This window comes from Coffea arabica, chromosome 5c (assembly GCF_036785885.1).
Source record: "Coffea arabica cultivar ET-39 chromosome 5c, Coffea Arabica ET-39 HiFi, whole genome shotgun sequence".
Classification (NCBI taxonomy): Eukaryota; Viridiplantae; Streptophyta; class Magnoliopsida; order Gentianales; family Rubiaceae; genus Coffea; species Coffea arabica.
Genome location: NC_092319.1, coordinates 46381544 through 46399719, shown reverse-complemented (window position 1 = coordinate 46399719; position 18176 = coordinate 46381544). Strand labels below are relative to the sequence as shown.

At 37.7% G+C, this 18176-nt stretch overlaps 5 protein-coding genes across 10 annotated transcripts; 2 read left to right on the top strand and 3 right to left on the bottom strand.

Annotated features, from left to right (window-relative positions):
* Positions 1-161: 161 nt before the first annotated feature.
* On the top strand, positions 162-3737 carry LOC113689802 (uncharacterized). 3 transcript variants are annotated; one of them, XM_072051283.1, is made up of 7 exons: positions 163-580; positions 995-1078; positions 1462-1596; positions 1882-1944; positions 2298-2465; positions 2715-3044; positions 3344-3737. In XM_072051283.1, the coding sequence occupies exons 1-7, from the start codon at positions 269-271 to the stop codon at positions 3449-3451; spliced, it is 1200 nt and encodes a 399-aa protein (XP_071907384.1). In that variant the 5' UTR covers positions 163-268; the 3' UTR covers positions 3452-3737. The 3 variants fall into 3 exon arrangements, with proteins under 3 accessions (XP_071907385.1, XP_071907384.1, XP_027063387.2); XM_027207586.2 differs by having other exon boundaries at positions 165-580; positions 1462-1602; positions 1879-1944; XM_072051284.1 differs by lacking the exon at positions 1462-1596 and having other exon boundaries at positions 162-580; positions 1879-1944.
* LOC113689801 (uncharacterized) lies at positions 3653-6763 on the bottom strand. The gene is made up of 3 exons (XM_027207585.2): positions 6261-6763; positions 4066-5805; positions 3653-3947 (listed from the first exon to the last, which is right to left on the bottom strand). Exons 1-3 carry the CDS (start codon positions 6318-6320, stop codon positions 3882-3884), a joined length of 1866 nt encoding a protein of 621 aa, XP_027063386.2. The 5' UTR covers positions 6321-6763; the 3' UTR covers positions 3653-3881.
* A 2897-nt stretch (positions 6764-9660) lies between these two features.
* LOC113687641 (protein yippee-like At5g53940) lies at positions 9661-12482 on the bottom strand. Of its 4 annotated transcripts, XM_072051280.1 has the most exons (6): positions 12329-12482; positions 12121-12233; positions 11503-11546; positions 10204-10312; positions 10038-10093; positions 9661-9894 (listed from the first exon to the last, which is right to left on the bottom strand). In XM_072051280.1, exons 2-6 carry the CDS (start codon positions 12214-12216, stop codon positions 9816-9818), a joined length of 384 nt encoding a protein of 127 aa, XP_071907381.1. In that variant the 5' UTR covers positions 12217-12233; positions 12329-12482; the 3' UTR covers positions 9661-9815. The 4 variants fall into 4 exon arrangements, with proteins under 4 accessions (XP_071907381.1, XP_071907383.1, XP_071907380.1 ...); XM_072051282.1 differs by lacking the exon at positions 12329-12482 and having other exon boundaries at positions 9661-9935; positions 12121-12322; XM_072051279.1 differs by lacking the exon at positions 12329-12482 and having other exon boundaries at positions 12121-12322.
* A 550-nt stretch (positions 12483-13032) lies between these two features.
* LOC140007838 (putative pentatricopeptide repeat-containing protein At3g15200) lies at positions 13033-14926 on the top strand. Its single transcript, XM_072051276.1, has one exon. The coding sequence runs from the start codon at positions 13124-13126 to the stop codon at positions 14717-14719; it is 1596 nt and encodes a 531-aa protein (XP_071907377.1). The 5' UTR covers positions 13033-13123; the 3' UTR covers positions 14720-14926.
* Positions 14927-15216: 290 nt separating this feature from the next.
* Positions 15217-18076, bottom strand: LOC140007839 (small ribosomal subunit protein bS20c-like). The gene is made up of 3 exons (XM_072051277.1): positions 17575-18076; positions 17293-17459; positions 15217-15729 (listed from the first exon to the last, which is right to left on the bottom strand). Exons 1-3 carry the CDS (start codon positions 17714-17716, stop codon positions 15499-15501), a joined length of 540 nt encoding a protein of 179 aa, XP_071907378.1. The 5' UTR covers positions 17717-18076; the 3' UTR covers positions 15217-15498.
* Between the last annotated feature and the right edge of the window lie 100 nt (positions 18077-18176).

Here is an 18176-nt window from a genome sequence, read left to right as displayed (position 1 = left end):
CCTCACAAAGAAGAAGGAGAAGACAGAAAAAAGACAAAAGAAAAAAAAAAAAAAAGAAAAGAAAAGGGTTCACCCACCAAAGAGAAGAGCGTTTGTGAAAATTGTGGTCAGATATAAACTCTAAAAAAAAATAAATAAATAAAGAAATCTGCCATAAAGAGAAGAGTATTTATTTGTTGGTTCCCGTACACTTCTTCAACTAAATGTCACTGGTAATTCCTAAGAGTGCAAGGAAACTGCTAATTCCCAAGAAAACATAACAAAACAAATGTCACTGGTAATCAATTCTCTGCGCAGTCATTTCTTCAAGCACCTCCTCTGCACCTCCACAGCTGCCGCCGCCGCCTCCACCGCCACTGCCCTTATTTTCGGCCACCGAACCCGGGGTCTCGTTGGGCAAAGCCGCTTCTCAGACTCAGTGTTCTTTTTCTCAGAAAGATACAAACTTTTAAGCCAGCTGGCTTCAAAGACTGCTACTTTTTCAACCTCACGCTCTTCTTCTTCTCTGGAGACTTTACCGACCGATTCTTATACTTCTCCTTACCTTTCTGTGACCATTCGCTGCCAGAAAAATGTTGCAGTGAGCTCTTTCCCCTTAACCTATACGTGTGCATGTATATGTGCTGCGGCAAAAAATGAGACGTTTACTTTCAAAGGCTACTAAGTTCTAATTTTTAGCCCATACTTTTAGCTAAACTCAGTAATACTGTGTGTGTGTGTGTGTCTGTTTTTATTGCTGTATAGTTAGATATCAGATGCATGTTAGTAGAATTAACTGCTTTGGGTTTTATGGGTTTCTTTTTTCGTAATTAATTTGATTAATTTTGCGGGTTACTGCTATTTTTCATTACAGGAAAATGATTAATAATGCAACGCAAGCTTTTACGAGGCAGGATAATAAAAAACAAAAAAACTTGTAGTTATAATTGCCCTATTTGGATAAGTTTTGTTGAAAGAATTACTTCAATATACATGGCTTCTGTTCTTTGGTCAGGATATGCTTTCAGAAGCCCTTTTATGTTTTGGAGCCAACTCTACCAGCATTGATGAACATGATGATAGTGAAGTTGGTGATGAGGTAGAAAGCCAATTTCTTCATTCTCTCATGCTTTATTTGGTTTTGAAATGTAATATTTTACTTTTTGTATTGTGTTCTAGATTGTGTAGAAGAGCATCAGAAACACGAAAGTGGTTACTATGTAAATTGTTTCTATGCTCTTAAAGTAATTGAACAAATAGAGCTACAAAATGCTAACCATGTTCTTTGAAAGGTTCCTTTTTTGGAGACCATGTCTCAACTGTTAGCCAGTTCTACTTGGAATTTACGATTACTTGGGTAGGTTTGATTGTATTATCTTACTGATTTTGTAAGAGTTAGCTCATTTGATATTTTTCTGATGCAGCTTGTTCACTAATATGCTCTAACTGTAGCTCAATGGTATCTCCTTAAAATTTCTGCAGATTTGCATCAGTTCCATATTCTCTGTAAGTCAGGATGTGAAGGAAAGCATATCACTTGCTGTTGACTCCATAGGCTTGAAAGAGATACCAAGTTATGATGTAGTGATGCATGACCACACTGATTGGATTAAGGAAAGTCAGGTTAATGCTTCTTTGCTTTATAAAGACAAGTGAAATGACAATAATGTCAAGATTAAACAGCATCTCGCAGTTTTACCTAGGATAGCTAAATTCCGGGAGAATGAGGAGTTGTTGATTCTGCATGTGTAATGTATCTGAGAGGCCTTTTTATCCTACTTTTACCCTACATTTTAGAGGGTTAATGTGGATTTTGGTGGTCTGTATACCAGTTTGTTTTACCCAGTTTATAGCTGAATTTCTAACACAATAATTTCTTGGATATTGTCTGTCTTGCAGGAATCATTTCATCCTGTAGAAGTTATTGAAGGAATTTGGATCGTGCCTGAGTGGAGAAAGCCCCCAGTATGATTATTCTGTTCCCTTTTGAGGTTCCATTAACATTAACATCTTTCAGGAACTAGCATTTCGTCTTTGTGGAATTAGTGTTGTTTACTGAGACCTTAAAATGGTTAATCATAGTTACAAGTTCCAATCATATTTCTTACTCAGCCGCTAATTTAATGTCCATTGAGCTATTCTTTCTGCATATGAGGATTCACTATATGATTTTTGTGGTGTTGACTTTGGTCTAAAAAGATGAATTTTCTGGTTGAAGCAAGACTCTCAAATTGTCTTATTCTCCCCCCAAGTCTGACTAAGAACTATTGATCTACACTTGCATACTCGCTCGAAATTTTGAATGCTTAAATTTGCAGGATCTTCAAGCAACTAATATAATTCTAAACCCTGGATTAGCATTTGGGACCGGGGATCATCCTACAACTAAGTTATGCCTAATGCTGCTCTATGATGTAATAAAAGGAGGAGAAGTTTTCTTGGATTATGGGACAGGGTCTGGTATCCTCGCTATTGCAGCAATTAAGGTACTCAAATCTTTCTGTTTAATGCTTACATAGGAGGATGGTGCTGAACCTAAGATGAATATCGAAGTTAGTACTTGAATTTGTTGTGTTCTGTTGCAACTGAATTGGTAGTCCAGGTATCAAAGTTCATGACAGTATCATCTTGAGCAATTCATTGGATTCTTATTTGCAGTACTTCTTAAATCCGACCTTGCTTCTATGTTGACTTGATTCTGGGTTCTGATCTTTAAATTTTGATCATGAATGCAGTTTGGTGCAGCTTTTTCAGCTGGGCTGGATATAGACCCCCAAGCAATTACAGCTGCTCAACACAATGCTGCTTTGAATAACATACAGCCTGAAAAACTGTTTTTAAGTCTGGTTCCTAGTACAGGCAGTGCTACTTTTACACACGAAATTGTAAGTAAACCTACAGACAGGCAGCATTTAAATGATAAAGGAGTTTTCACCGAGACAGAGAAGTTTCATGTTGTTATTGCAAATATACTGCTGAATCCTCTGCTAGATTTGGCTGACCAAATTGTCTCCCATGCAAAGCCTGGAGCCACAGTGGGTCTATCGGGTATCATATCTGAGCAGGTACGTCTTAGGATGCAACTGATTGTAGATAATACCTTGCTAGATGATTAGCTTAACATGACTAAGAGAGGCTATTATCCTAAATGTTGTCCAAGTAGTGCAGTGACCAACGTATTCTAAAGCAAATTGTAAGTAAAGCTGTGTCATGTCCACATACAGTACGCTGGTATTCCAGAAGATTATCAAACTAATAAATCTATTAATGGTTTATCATCCTTGTCTACCATATTACCGTTCTTCGATGAAGAACCACATTTCAAAAGTTTCCCTGATTAAATTATTTAAAATTCTTGATGCAGGTTCCGCGCATCATCCAACGGTACTCACCATTCTTGGAAGATATTAAAGTGTCAAAGATGGATGATTGGGCTTGCCTAGCTGGTTTTAAGAAAATAAATCTTGGTTAATGTCATGTTCAAAATGCAGCCCATCCAGAATAATTAAGCACAGTGGACATGATGAGCAAGTGATTATATACATACATACATATATAAAATTTAGCTAATTCTTTTAAAGGAAAAAGGTGGCTATTATATTATCTGCGGAAGCAATTACCTTGTCAAACAATGGCCAACCAATCTCTTGACATCATTTTACCAAGACAGGTGTATTCCAATTCAAATGCAAAATTGTACTGAATTTTAGAACTTATTAATGAGCTGTCAGGTGTTGATAAACATCCAGTTATTCAAAGAGTATGATCAACTGATATGGCATCCATCGGCCTTCACTTTATAACCAGTCAAGGTTCCTTTCAACTAGCAATCAATTACAGATTCTGGATCCAACTACTACCAAAATCCCAGTTGTCCACACCAAGTCCCCTGCCCTCCAAAATCACCGCTTGAGTTGTCTCCTGGCAAGAGCGGGAGCTCTTTGAGGAATGTAGACCTTGTAGTTTACCTGGGAACATGGTTCCAAATGTCAAACTCCCTAGCAAGTAAAGCAGAACTCGACACAACATTTACAAATTGGAAATTTCAGTAAATACGTTATTAATGATACTTTAGAAAGCTCCTACCTGTACCATTTCCCCGCCTCTCATCACAGACATCGTCTTCTGCTGATACTGTCCGCCATCCTTAGCTTCATCTTTCTGATTGTTCAAACTTTGCCCTCCTGAAGTAGCAGATAAAGCTGGTTCTACAGTCGCAGAGCTACAAGCAGAACCTTTATTAATGCCCACGCTAGGAGACAATGGTTGAGTTATTTTAAGCTCAGTCTTCCTGTCGCTTTCAGTTTCTATCAGAATTTTTTCTGGAGATGCAACTGATGTCGTAGTTTTATTGGGTGTGTCCAAGCCTGAAGAACTTTCCCAAAATGACGAGTTTCCAGCCACGGATGTAGTTTGTACTGTAGCTGTAGTCTTCCCTTCACTCTTAATTTCTCTCAGAATTTTATCTGGAGATGCCCCTGATGCTGTGGCTTGATACCGCATGTCCAAGCCTGAAGATCTTCCCCTAAATGGTGAGGTTCCAGATACAGATTTACCAACAACAGGATTTCCACTATTCAGGCCGTCCTCCTTGGGATTCCTAGAGAGTCCCGACCCATCAGCTGGATGATCAATATTCTGTTTCACAATCCCATAAACCTTTTCAGTGTGTCCACTGTCAAGGACAACCCTTTCAACCGCTGCTTTGGAAGTGGATGATGCATTAACATTGCCATCATCCTTATTTTTCTGATCCGAAGTAGGCTTTGTATTACTTTTATGTCCTCCTCGGAACTTGTTCAAATTCTGCAAAGCTTTCTGCCTCAAAATTGCTTCCAGATCATCACCCCCTGAACCAGCACCCACAAGGGGAGTGTAATTCCCATTTTCCTTTGCAGAACTGCATGTCACAAACTCATTCATGTCATGCGCATCATTTACACTTCCTGAAAGTTCAGTCACCTCATGTTCAGAAACAAATATAGGACTTTCTGTCCGTTTCTCAACATCAAATGCAATAGGTGAACGAGGAGTTGATTCCTTTTTGCTTCCCCCACCACTACTGCTTCTGGAAGGATAATCGTCATTATCATAGACAATTTCTTCATTCTGTAGATCCTTCTTCCATTCGTTCCCTTCTCCCTCACTCCTCTGCTCAACAAATGTTATAACAGATCTCAAACGCCGGGAATTGTTCTCATTCAGAAACTTTTCCTCACTGTAACTAACACTACCACTTTGATCCTTAGACCTACTGTGTGAAGAATGACTTGGGGACCTACGGAAGCCAAGTTTGGTTCTACGTTTGTCCTTGCTTAAATCTCTCTTATCTCTCTTATTTTCTCTAGGCCTGCTCCTAACGCTCTCACGTTCGCTCTCCTCACTGTCACTATTACCACCCTTGCAAGTAGAGCAGCTGTGTGAATTGCTGCTTGTGGGACTAGCACTTGAATCCCTCCTACGTTTCTTTCCGCCGTATTTCTTTCTTGTCTTAGAATCACTATCCTTTCTTGACCTTTTTCTTTTTTTCATGGGAGCTAATTTCTTACGATTGTCTCTGCTGGAAGATCTCCTTCGAGCTCGTTTTCTGGTCTTCTTTAGTTTACCTCGTGAGCGCGATTTGTTTTTCCTTCTCCTGTAAGTATCCTCTGAACTGGACCGAGATATAGATGCGGAACTCATGGAGTCATCATCAGAATTTGAAGCATAAGAATCATTACCAGGTGAGGAAATGGAATCTGAACTCATGGAATCATCAGTTCTGGAATCATGACGGCGACCAAGTTTCTTGGATTTAGTCCTCCCACTCTTCTTCATCTTGCGAGCCTAACCACATAAGATATACAGAAAGGCAAGAAACTGAGACATGTTTACGACGTTTAGAAGTATTTGTTGCAAGTAAACAAGAAGATTATAAAAAGTATTTGATTGCTTTTAATAATCAGAATACAGATACTAAAGTCAATTGACAGGAAATAACAGCCATTTCAAGTTCAATACAGAAACCAAATTAATGCCTTAAAGTTTCAATTTTTCATATCGCACTTTCAGAATGGCCACTTTAAATGCGCCCTAAGCTAAGCTATTGGCTTAAAGTTCCAATTTTTTCCATTAATTATTCTCAATATGTCTGAGCAGGCCTGTTTATTGAAACAACATTGAAGAACAACCAAGATAAACCCAACATAATACATGAAATAAATAGAGAATCCAGCACAAATATAGCAAAAAATTTATCAGAAACAAATAAAAGTCACATAGCAGATTCTCGATACTGCTACCTGAGAAGAAAGTTTGGAACTTTTCTTTTTGGCAGATTTCCTCTTAGAGGAAGAACCCATGTCTCCAATCAGGGGCTCGAATCCTTCTCCTCCTCCTTCTACCTGCAATTGATAAAAATGAAAAGGAAAAAGAAAAAGAAAAATCCAACAACAAAGAAAAAGAAAAGAAATTAAGGGGTTAATGGGATTCGGCAAAATTGTAGTAGCATCCAAATTGGCCGACAAGAAGAGGGGGAAGGGAGGGGTGCAGCGTGGGAGACTGGGAGTTTGGACGTCGAAAGGGTTTTCTCTTGCTTTTCAGATTTTGAGAAATTTGCATCAGATTTCGCTCATCAACTATCAACTAGGAATTCTTCCAACTGCTTTACCATGACCCTTTTCTCCATTTAAACAGCAATTTACTTTTTTAATCTAATGTAAAGTGTGTTGCCGGAAAAAAAAAACAAAAAATGAAGAAGAAAAAAGGCTGTGTTGGCAAGAATGTGGTGTAGCTTTAAGTGGTAGTTGAAGTTTACTTATCATCCGTAAGTTGATTACGACATTAAAATATAGGGAAATTTGTCAAATTGGTCTCTAACATTTTTCAAAAAATTTTTTTTAGGCCCTAACATTTAAAATCAGTCAGAATTGTCCCTAATATTTAAATTATGATCCATTTTGGTCCTAATGCTCGTATTTGCTCATTTCTCCGACTGAAAATAGCATGCCTTTTTTTTTTTTTTTTGTCAATACAAGGTGTATCTCAATTTTGCCAGACTAATTACCCTGCACCTCAAGTACTCTGTCCCCCAAGAGCACCCAGGCGTTAAAAGAGGTTCGAACCCTGGATCTTGGGATCTGAATGGCTATCCCAAGACCAGGTAATTTAAGCTCGAAGCGTGTACGCCTCTCTTACGTAGGTATATTTTCAAGGGCAAACCCGAAAAATACACTTCATTTTTGGTTGGGTAAAGTCATCTTTCCTTTATATTTTCCTATTTGTGTCCTAATTGCCTCACTAAAAGAATGAAATTGAAGAGGAAAAATGCAGCTGCAACTAGACGGTTGTGTAATGGAGGAAGAATAACAAGAAAATGTGAAGATGAAGCTGACATTTTGATCCAAGTACTTGTTGGTCAAATATGTCACACTTGCCAATCCAGTAGTAGAGACAATGTTCAAAACTTTCTCCACTGCCACCACAAAATAACCACCAGCATTGATAGCCGCTACCCCTCTCACCTCCCACCACCTCTAGCCCCGCCGTATCACTTCCCACACCTCTATGCTCATCTTTCTTCTTTCCTTCTCCTTTTCTACTCGCAATTCTCGTTCCGTTCCTACTAGCATGCAATTGACTTATCCCCTGTTTTGTAATGATCCCACATCGGCTAAGCGAGGAAGTTTTGGACTGCTTTAATAACCTATTGTGATGTCCTCTACCTGGTCGAGGCCTTTTGGTAAGGCATTAGCCTCACCAAGTTGTCCAGCACCGTCAGAAACAAAACCTATGGTCCCACGGGACGGTTAACTGTGAGATAATATCGGCTAAGAGTGTTAGATGTTTCCTCAACCAACTTTCCAACTTCATTTGGCCCCATCTTCTCAATCAACATGGCCGCCCCCTTATCACTTCATAGGGCTCCATCTAACCACCAATACAGCCATTGTCATAAAAAATCCAAGCTTTGGAGCCTTGGCTAGATTTGTCTCTGCCTCCTAGGGCTCTAATTGAGCCTGACTCACATTACTAGCTGCAACAACAGTGCCGTCCTCTTTCTCCTCTTCTGCCCTGAACTAAGAGTTATGTAATGAGTTTTTTTTTTGTTGATGTGTTTAATATGTCAGCTTTTTCTTCAAATTTTCAATGAGGAAATATGAAGGGAAAATGACTTTACTCAACAGGAAATTAAGTGTGTTTTCCAATTTTGACTTTGAAAATATGCCCACATGAGATAGACATGTTATTTTTAGTCGGAGAAATGAGCAAATACGAGTATTAAGACAAAATGGATCATAATTTACATATTAGAGACAAATTTGACTGATTTTAAATGTTAGGGGCTAAAAATTTTTTTTGAAAAATATTAGGGACCAATTTGGCAAATTTCCTAAAATATAAACACACTTATCTAATTTTTAGATTTAAAAAAAAAATTTTTTGTAGATGAAGGGGAGTGGAATTTAAGGATTGAAATCCATTAAAAGATTAATAATTTTTTCCAAGGATATTGACCTTCCATATTTTCTTGTTAAACAATCAATATAGATATATTATTTACTTTGTGTAGTAGACTGGTAGCTAGTAGAGGCACTTTCGTTTGGATAGCTAAAAAAAAAAGGGGGATGGCCTAGTTGTACTTGGTAAAATACTTCAAGTGTAATTGAAAGGTATGGATTCAAATCATCAAGGAGATAAAGCTTGAATAATTACAAGATAAGTAGAAAATCATTATTAGTCCTTATTTAAAAAAAAAAGAAAAGATTTCAAGTAATAGGAGTATTTGTTTAACATTTTCTTTTAGGTGATTTAAAAAAAAAAAAAAATGAAGGAGGTCCATCAGTCCATGGACGAATCTTCATCAGGGGCCAAAAAAAAAAAAGAGCCCAACAAAACATTTAATTTGAACCACAAAGTACATACCTTTCAAAAGCATTAGCACTTCAAAGATTCTTGCGTAAAAGATAAAGATGCATTTGAAAAATGTTAATTATTATATTAAATAAGAAGGGAAAAGTTATCCGCATTCCATCTTTTGTTATTTACACTCCTATCATTATTTTATCATACAGTCTCATAAATGAAAACTATATGATTAGAATAATTGGGAAAGCATAATTAACAAAAATAGAAGTGCAAACAATTATTTTCAATAAGAAAATATACTACAATTCCTAGTTTGAGAGGATTTTACATTTTTGCCGACTAGAAGAAAAGTGAAAGCAAGGGCCGTCCTATCGTATACTCTGTGAATTTTATTCTATTGGCAGCAAAATTTTTTTCCCCTTTCTTTTTTGCTTTGTCTTTCTCTTCGAATGGAGCGAATGTGATCCTTCAAGAACGATATCCATGGGTTAAAAAATAATATCCCAATAACGAGCAAAGGTCTCTCTGTCACCAATCAAACTGGAAGTCAGTAATGACCCCTGTATTTTGAACTCCATATCCATTCAAGCAGTAGTATGATATCGTTCATTTTCCCCCAAAAAGAGACCATATATATCAAAGAGCTCAAGTGAACATTGACAGAAAGAGAGATTACTAAATCACTCAAAATGCAGAAGACAAAGGATCAAAGCATGCCAAACATCCAAGCTGCAGGCAAAAATCAAATTTTTACGTAATGACCTTCATGCAAATGTGAATTAACAACTTCAAAGAAGTCTCAAGCACCAGTTAAAACACAAAAGACCTTGGTAATTGCTGGTAAAACTATTTTAGCATACATCTATATATCAAACTTTAGTTGAATAACTGCGACAACGTACATACACAGGACTTATCTATTGACTGGAAGCCAAGGTTCTCCAAATTCACTACATTATCTAACATGTACAATAAACGATAACAGTAATCTATGCATCCTCAGCATCACTCATGCTTGGACGAGTATCAATATAGAATTCTGAGTCCAAACCATCCATGATCCTTCCTCTGTTTACCAACATGTAGATGTACCGGCACAAGGGTCAGAACTGAAGGAAAGGGGGTTAAATTTTGAAAAGGGCGAGGAAGGGAGGAAGAGGGGAAAAGAAACAGGATAAATTTTAACCCAGCATGCAAGAAGACAAGTATACCTCTCAAGTACAAACTTTCCCTCCTTATACTTTTGACTTTTAACATGGGCAGCCTCCTGTAGTGAAAAAATAAAAAGTGAAATATTAGAGGTAACAAAAAAGTCAAAAACAACGAGTGGAAGTGCCGTTGCAAACATGCAAAAACATATTTGAAACAGGAGCTTACATATTTCCACCCAACTATTTGTCCACAGCAGCAGCAATATATATCAGCTACTGTATGCATTCCAGAAAGCATCATTCTGTCCTCACGAGGTCCAACAGATATATTTACACTACAATCGAACTAAAGCAATTAAAGGACACGATAGAAGTAGAAAGAACAGATATTGCCAGCACAAAAAAAAAATTTCATGACTTGAATCCTTTTTCTTAATAATATTTGGCGGAGCAAGAGAGGTGGTGTGCAAAAATTATGTCGCACCTGAACCCAGCTTTTGCTTCAAATTAAAAAAGAATCATAAAACTCCTAAAATATGACACATCATCCTATCTCCTTGCTACACACAATTCCCTGTTTAGACAATTAACAGGGCAAGCTTGAGTTTGACCTTGTTGAGTTGTAGATAAATAGTCTTTACAAGGCAAGCTTCAGGCCTGATCAACTTGGAAAAAATAATTTGTATGCAGTCTTTCACCCAATTGCTGCAACTAAACAGAAACTATAGCTGTTCAAACGACCGAAGGTCCATTGTCATAAAATTAACAGAGTCGAGGATATGAAGATTCAGTCTTGATTCACTGTATAACCCATCTCCTTGACTTTTCATCTTGGGTTTTCCATCTCCTTTATGTTAGCATTTTAAGACATACAGTATAAAGAACTTGAACAGGTTTTCTTTTACATATGTAAGCGAATCCACGCAACTAAATTCAATTAGTGCACAATTGGTAACATGCCAAGTTCAAGATGATCAACCAGTAGACTTTCCCTTCCCATGCCATAGAGTAATCCTTCAAAAAGAAAATGTTGCAACCGAAAGTAGAAAATTGGCAATGTAACATGTGTGCTGTTGGATTCACTTCCAAGCCATTTTGTGGGATTAAAAATGCAGATTCACAGTGTATGCAGTCAGAAAGGTTATGATTTAAAATGAATATAGCAGTCCACAGGGAAAGAAAACATTGGCCGGGCTTACGGTGAAAATTTTTTCTCCTAAATAGTCGGACATCTATCAAATTCGTTGAACTACAAAATTTGCTTTTGAGACTTCTGGATTCTGAGATTCAAGTAAAGAGTGGTGAGAAAGAAGTGCATCTGAAAGTTAAAAATTCAACATTCAAAAGAACCAAATCTTCATGCTGTCAAGTCACACCGGTCCATATAGAACAGTACATAACTTCCTAAAGATCTCTTAAATGATAATACACATGGAATCCAAATCAAATAAAGATGACAGCAAAAGCTGATCAACAATCTGTTTTCAGATTAGCAAGATTTTCAGAAGATCGGTGAAGAACTCACGCATTGCTGAAGAGGTATGCTTTTCCTCTGCGACTTTGGAAAGTCTGATCAAATTCCAAACCAAACATTAACATGTGAAAGTAGCAAGCACGCGTACCATACAATGATGTATTAAACAAACTTAGAAACTCAGAATTAAGCAGCGGCAAACAAGAGGAACATCAGGTACAATTTGAGCTCACTCTGAAGGTTAATACAGTCCACATGCTAATGATATGAAACTATGGAACAATGTTATTCAAATCCCAAAACAACTCCCCATCAAACTTCACAAGTACACGGACATTTTACCTCAATTATCTCAATACAGCTATGTCAAGAAAAGTCCCACAAATTTGCAGTATCCTGAAATGCTTAAAAGAACCAATTTTTATAGATGGATTGCACAAAAACAAACACTGTAGACCTTATCCACAAGATGCAAAAGATTGCAACAACAAACTCACAATCACCAAATCTACTCCGTCATCTACCTTCAGAGCACTAAATTCTTAACAAATGCGTATCGGGAGAAGGAAATCAGCAATCCCCAACAAAATCGTAATCAAGAAACATCGATAAAAGGACAAAGGCCGCTAGAAATTCTACACAAGTTACAAAGAAAGAGGTAGGGAGTACCCTAGAAACAAGGTTATCAGCAAGGGCCAGGTGGGTTTTGCAAAATTTGCACTTGTATGTCCTGCCTTCTAGATCTACCACAAATATCCTCCCCATCTCACTTCTCTCGTTTTCTGTCACAGACACAAACAAGTCTGTAAGAAATGAAGAATGGCTCTATTTAATGATGGTAAAATCTAACCACCCAGAGAAAAATTTAGAATGAGACAATTCCACTGGAGGAAGTGTGGAAGGAAGGAAACGGATCATGAACCACGCCACCACCCCGCACAGATTGGGCTGAACACTTGCTGATCGGAGTGAGTTTGATTGTTCTGCACCTTTTTGGGCTCCACAATATTTGATGGGCATATGAACCCGTCATGGGAATTTTTTTTTTGGGCCACGAGTTGTAAAATTATATTAAATGATATTTTATTTATGTTGCAAATATAATTTTTAATTATTTTTTTTGTTCTTTCAACTTCTTCTTATGTCTTTTTTTATATGTCTGTGTGTCTCACATTCCAAAAAGTATTATAATAATTATTTCAAAAAATATGTTAAATAACTTTTTATCTAAATACACTCAACATTGTTTGCCTGAATTGTCATTTTTCATCAAAAAAAATATTTTACATTTTATCAAGAACACATTTTCTAATCATTTTTTTCTACAAAAACTTTTAAAAAAAAGATAAATCTTTTATACGTTAATAATATATACACTATCGAGTCTCAATGCATGTCATATATACAAATTTTAATATTAAAATTCAAATTCAAATAACGTGACATTTATTCAATGTCGTCAATCTATATACTGATAGTGTAGGAAGATTAATTTTTAAAAAAAATAGCAATCTAAAAAGTACAATTGACAAAAAAAAAATTTTTAAAAAGAAAGAAAAAGTGTTCCAATCCGCAAATTACTCTCTAATCCCAAGTTATCAATCATCACACCGTATCACCTATACAAATTTCGGGTGCGGGGCCGTGTGGGAAAACACACAGACTGGAGACGATGCATTCCAGATTCCAACCGTTGGGAAGAAAATTTTCCCGGCAAATCCAACTGCTTTTCAAATCTAAATGCTCCACTCAACCCACAGCTAATCTTCTCCAGAATCCATTTTCGCCCAGAATCATACCTTCTTATCTCAGCACTCAAAGCTATAATCAGCAAGCCCGCCCAGATTTAGATAATTCTGCTGCAGAGTACCAAGACTTGAAGATCCCAGATGCCAACTCCCACTTAGATGATGATGCTATCAAAATCCAAAACCTTCTCAAGCTTAAAGTTGACGAACCAGTTGAAGAGATTGAGCAATCTCTAAGTAAATCCGCTCTGTCTTTCTCAGAAGACTTGGTTCTAAACGTGCTTAGACGGCACCGTTCTGATTGGAGGCCAGCCTATACGTTCTTCAAATTGGTTTCTAAAGAAAATGTTTCAAACGGGTATTCACCAGGAACTGGTGTTTACAACCAAATGCTCGATATTCTTGGTCGGATGCATCGTTTTGGTGAACTGTCCAATGTGCTCGACGAAATGTTCAGAAGGAAGATCATGATCAATGAGAGGACATATGGCATCGTGGTTAACAGGTACGCTGCAGCACATAAGGTTGAGGAAGCAATTCAGTTCTTTTATAAGAGGAAAGAGCTAGGTCTAGAGCTTGATTTGATCGCGTTTCAGACACTTCTGATGTCCCTGTGTCGGTACAAGCATGTGGAAGCAGCGGAGTTTTTGTTCCATAACAAGAAGAGTGAGTTCATGGATCATATAAAGACTTGGAATATTATTTTAAATGGATGGTGTGTTCTGGGTAATTTGCGCGAGGCGAAGAGGTTTTGGAATGATATTGTGACTTCAAACTGTAGACCAGATAAGTTTACATATGGGATTTTTATTAATTCCTTGAGCAAGGCCGGAAAGATAAGCACTGCAGTGAAATTGTTTCAGGCAATGTGGGAGAAGGGCTGTAAACCAGATGTTGCTATTTGCAATACCATCATTGATGGGTTGTGCTTCAAAAAGAGGATTCCTGAGGCTCTTGAAATTTTTCACGAGATGAATGAGAGAGACTGTTTACCTGATGTAGCTTCTTATAATTCGCTTATTAAGCATTTGTGTAAGATTAAGAGGATGGATAAGGTTTATGAGCTCTTGGATGAAATGGAGATGAAGGGGGAGGATGTTTTGCCAAATGCTAGAACTTACGGTTACTTGTTGAATTCTGCAAAGAAGCCTGATGAAGTTTACTGCATTCTGGAGAGGATGGAAAGGAGAGGATGTAAGTTGGATGGAGACATCTACAATCTGCTATTGAGGTTGTTTATGGGATGGGGTATCCAGGAGAGCGCACAGAGTTTTTGGAATGATATGGAGAGAAGCGGAATGGGGCCAGACAAGCGATCTTACACAATAATGATCCATGGCCTTTTTGAAAAGGGAATGATGAAGGAATCTATGCGTTACTTTGAAGAGATGACACTGAAGGGAGTGGTGCCTGAGCCAAGGACCAAATTGTTGGTTGATGCCATGAACATTAAATTGAACAGCGAAGATTCATCCAAGAATCTAGATAATAAGGGAAGGAAGAATCGGAAGACTATATGATGCGTACTGAAGTGCTTAAGGTGAAGGGTATTTAAAATCAGATTTCTTCCACCGTCGATCCGATAATTAAATAATTTTGGCGTCTATTTTTCTGCATTCCTAACAACGTTTGGAAGATCCTTTCCAAGCTTTATGACGTTAGCTACTTGGTTATTTGACCAGACAGTGAAATGGTATTCAATAAACATCATTGGTCCACTGTTACTATCGGAATGTGCAATTATTTTCCAATGCACCCATCTAACCTGCTTGTTTCTTTGTTTCGAGGACTGCATAGTCAATACTGCAGAACCAGTTGATGTAAATGCAACTGGCTTTTAAGGCAGGAAATCCAACCCTGATCAAGAAGTCAACAATTAATTTGATTCAGAGCTGGGAAAAACTATCTGTTATAGATTGTGCATGGGCAGCGAACAAGCAGGGCTGGAATGCCAATGAAGGAGTAATTTGATCCCTCAAAAATTTACCCACCGCCTGGAACAACAAATACAGGTTGGTTGGAACAACTTGAGGAGGATAGCATACGCCACCAAATTTTCGAATTAGAAAATGCAAGCATTTGCTTGTATGATGTTGTTGTGTAACATGACTTTCTGATCGATTGAAGCATAATAATGACGAGGTTCAGAAGGCATGAGAAGTAGGCTTAAGTTACAAGGAAATATACAACTGCTAAAACAGAAACAGGATTGGTATCGTCCAACGGGTAATGGGAAGAGAATCTCTGCAAAGGATGCTACTCTAGCTCTCCTATTGACACCAAATTTGAGATGATTATATCATGCCATGGGAACTGGAGCGGGAGTGTACCATCCATGATGGACTTCAACCGCTTTTTTTCTTCTTGCAAGCCTGGATTTTCTCCTTGCCCCAGTTTTTCTGTGAAGTGTTCCTACCTTGACTGCTTTATCAATGACTGAGTATGCCTCTGCAATTAGTGCTTCAATTGATAGAACTTCGTCAGGTTGTGCATCAGGTTTCTTTCGAAGTACTTCTAATTCGTCCAAAACCTGAAGAAGAGTAGCGATCTTTATCAGTAGGAGTTTATTACTTTCAATCTAGATATGTCAGCCATTACATGCCGTACATCTTTCAGATTTATGTGGGCTAATCTTCTCCAAACATACTGTTCTTTCTCACACAAATCAGTAATTAACATTGATGGTATAATCAACAGCAGTAATGAATATGCATGCAATAACAAGCTCATAAAATCATCCCATATGGTCGCTCGACATCATGATTGTCCTTGAATGACAGCAATAGCAGGCATGAGCTCAAATTACCATCCATTCAGGCTTTGAACTTAGCAAGTGTACAATTAAATAAATGGAATGAAGAAAAAAGAACCACAGAAAGAGCAAGAAGCATTTGCACATGAAATTCTTTAAATAGCAGTTAATAGCTTCTGGGCAAATAATCCTATTCAGGTTTATGATAAAGTTTTTATTTATGTTCTTATGGAAAACTTTCTCCACAAGTTCAACTAGTTGAAATCCGTCTATCTCATATTTCTGTTAACCAAACTAAGCACCACATTGACAAAAATCTCTAGCCAATGCTTGGCCACAGAATAAGATAAAAAAGCTGCTAGCCACCAAAATTAGAAGAAATCATACATATCTATGTACTTCTACATATACACAATGCTACAAATCTTCCAGATTACATAATCAAAACTTAGCTCTGAATAAGGGGTATCAATATCCGCACCGATGCATTCTGCCACCTTGCAATTCCGTGAGTTATTAATACACAGAAAACTCACAGCTGTGCATTTGCTTTCAGGAGTAAAAAATTTTAACCAAGTTGATGGACATATGTGGACAGAGACATCCAGATGCAGTGCAGCAGAAACATATATCGTCCAGCAATAATAGCATGAAATGTAGTCATTAAGATTGCTGATAATGCCTCAGAAGGATGTCAGTATAGGTGCTTATTAGTTGTTTAATTGCACAAGGAGCATATCTTGTCAACGAAAAATCTATATCACAGTTGTATTTTAAGAAAGAAGTAGTGATCGTCAGAGAAATTGTAAGAACTTGTCTCGATATACAAAACTATTTCCGCTTAATTAAGATAGAGTAACCAAGACGGAACAATGTCCTAGGGCCCAATTATTTCTGTCCTGGTGCTTATGAGTAATGATACGCAGGCTCAACACTAACCATCCTGATAAAACACCATCTTCACAAAGGTGTGAAAAAAATATCTAGATAAGCTCCAAAATTATTCTTTCTTTCAGCCGTGTAGTCTACCACTCTTCTTCTGTGGCCTGACTTTTTGACACCATTCTACAAGGCCAGACGATAACAAAAATGAACTCCAGAACAATGTGGAACCGTCCAAGTCCCCAGAGATTATGCAGTATATTTCGGTGCCCCTTGTAAATCAATACTAATGGCTCAGCAGAATAAAGTCATTTGATCCTCAGTCTATATAGCCCCCCAATCAAATCCAAAAAGGAAAAACACTTCCATCTTCAAACCAATAACTTTAGACGCCAGTTTTATATGGTCAAAATGAGTAAGCTAATGAACAATGAAACAAAACGGTGGGGCCATTGTAACCTTTTTCATGCGAGTTCTAATTTCAGATTTGCGGGCTTTGTTATAAATTCGCCTTTTCTCAGCCTGACGAGCCCTTTTGGCAGCTGAATCAGCCTTCTTCATTGGCGCAGCTTCACACACAATGGAATGCCGAGGCACCCTTTGCACAGGACTCATAGTTACAGCCCCTGAAATTATAAACCCATCAAACTAAATCAACCCAAAATAAACAAAGAAAAATTAGAAAAGATTGAAACTTTTAAGGATATTAGAATAGGGGTTCGTTGTCTTTATTGAAGTAACCTTGGGAAAAGAGGCTGAGAGAAGTGTTGGCAGAGAAGCTGAGCGGCTTAAGAGCAGTGGTGGTTGGATTTGAGAGGGAAAGGGTTTTGAATTTGTGCTGCAGTCCCCAACAAGAAGAGATGCAATGCGTGGCAGCAGCCATCTTAATCTCTCAGTTTCTGTGTAAAAGGTTGGAGATAAAAGAGGAGAGGAATGGCAAAGAAAAAGAAAACCAAAGTGGAGAAGTCGGACAGTTGGCTTCTTTTATCTGCTGACCGCTGCTGTTCTCTCTTTCTTATCCGTTCCTCAGCCTGTACAGAACTTGTAAATGGAAGTAGATTGAATTTTCCTCTCTCTTTCTCTTTTTCTCTTTCTCACTTCATTTGAGTCCTTTTATGTTAGGAATTGTAATTAATCCCCATACCTTTTAATCTATGCATTTAGAGTTCGGTATCAGTAGCTCCCCCGACCCTTAGATTTGCTTTGTTTCTCAGTCAATGGAGCTAATCATGCTCTATTGGTGCAAATCTAAAATGAGAAAAGAAGGGTGATTTTAATAAAAAAGGGATAAGTAAACTAAATGGAGAGTAGGTATTAGTTCGAAAAATATTAGATACACCACG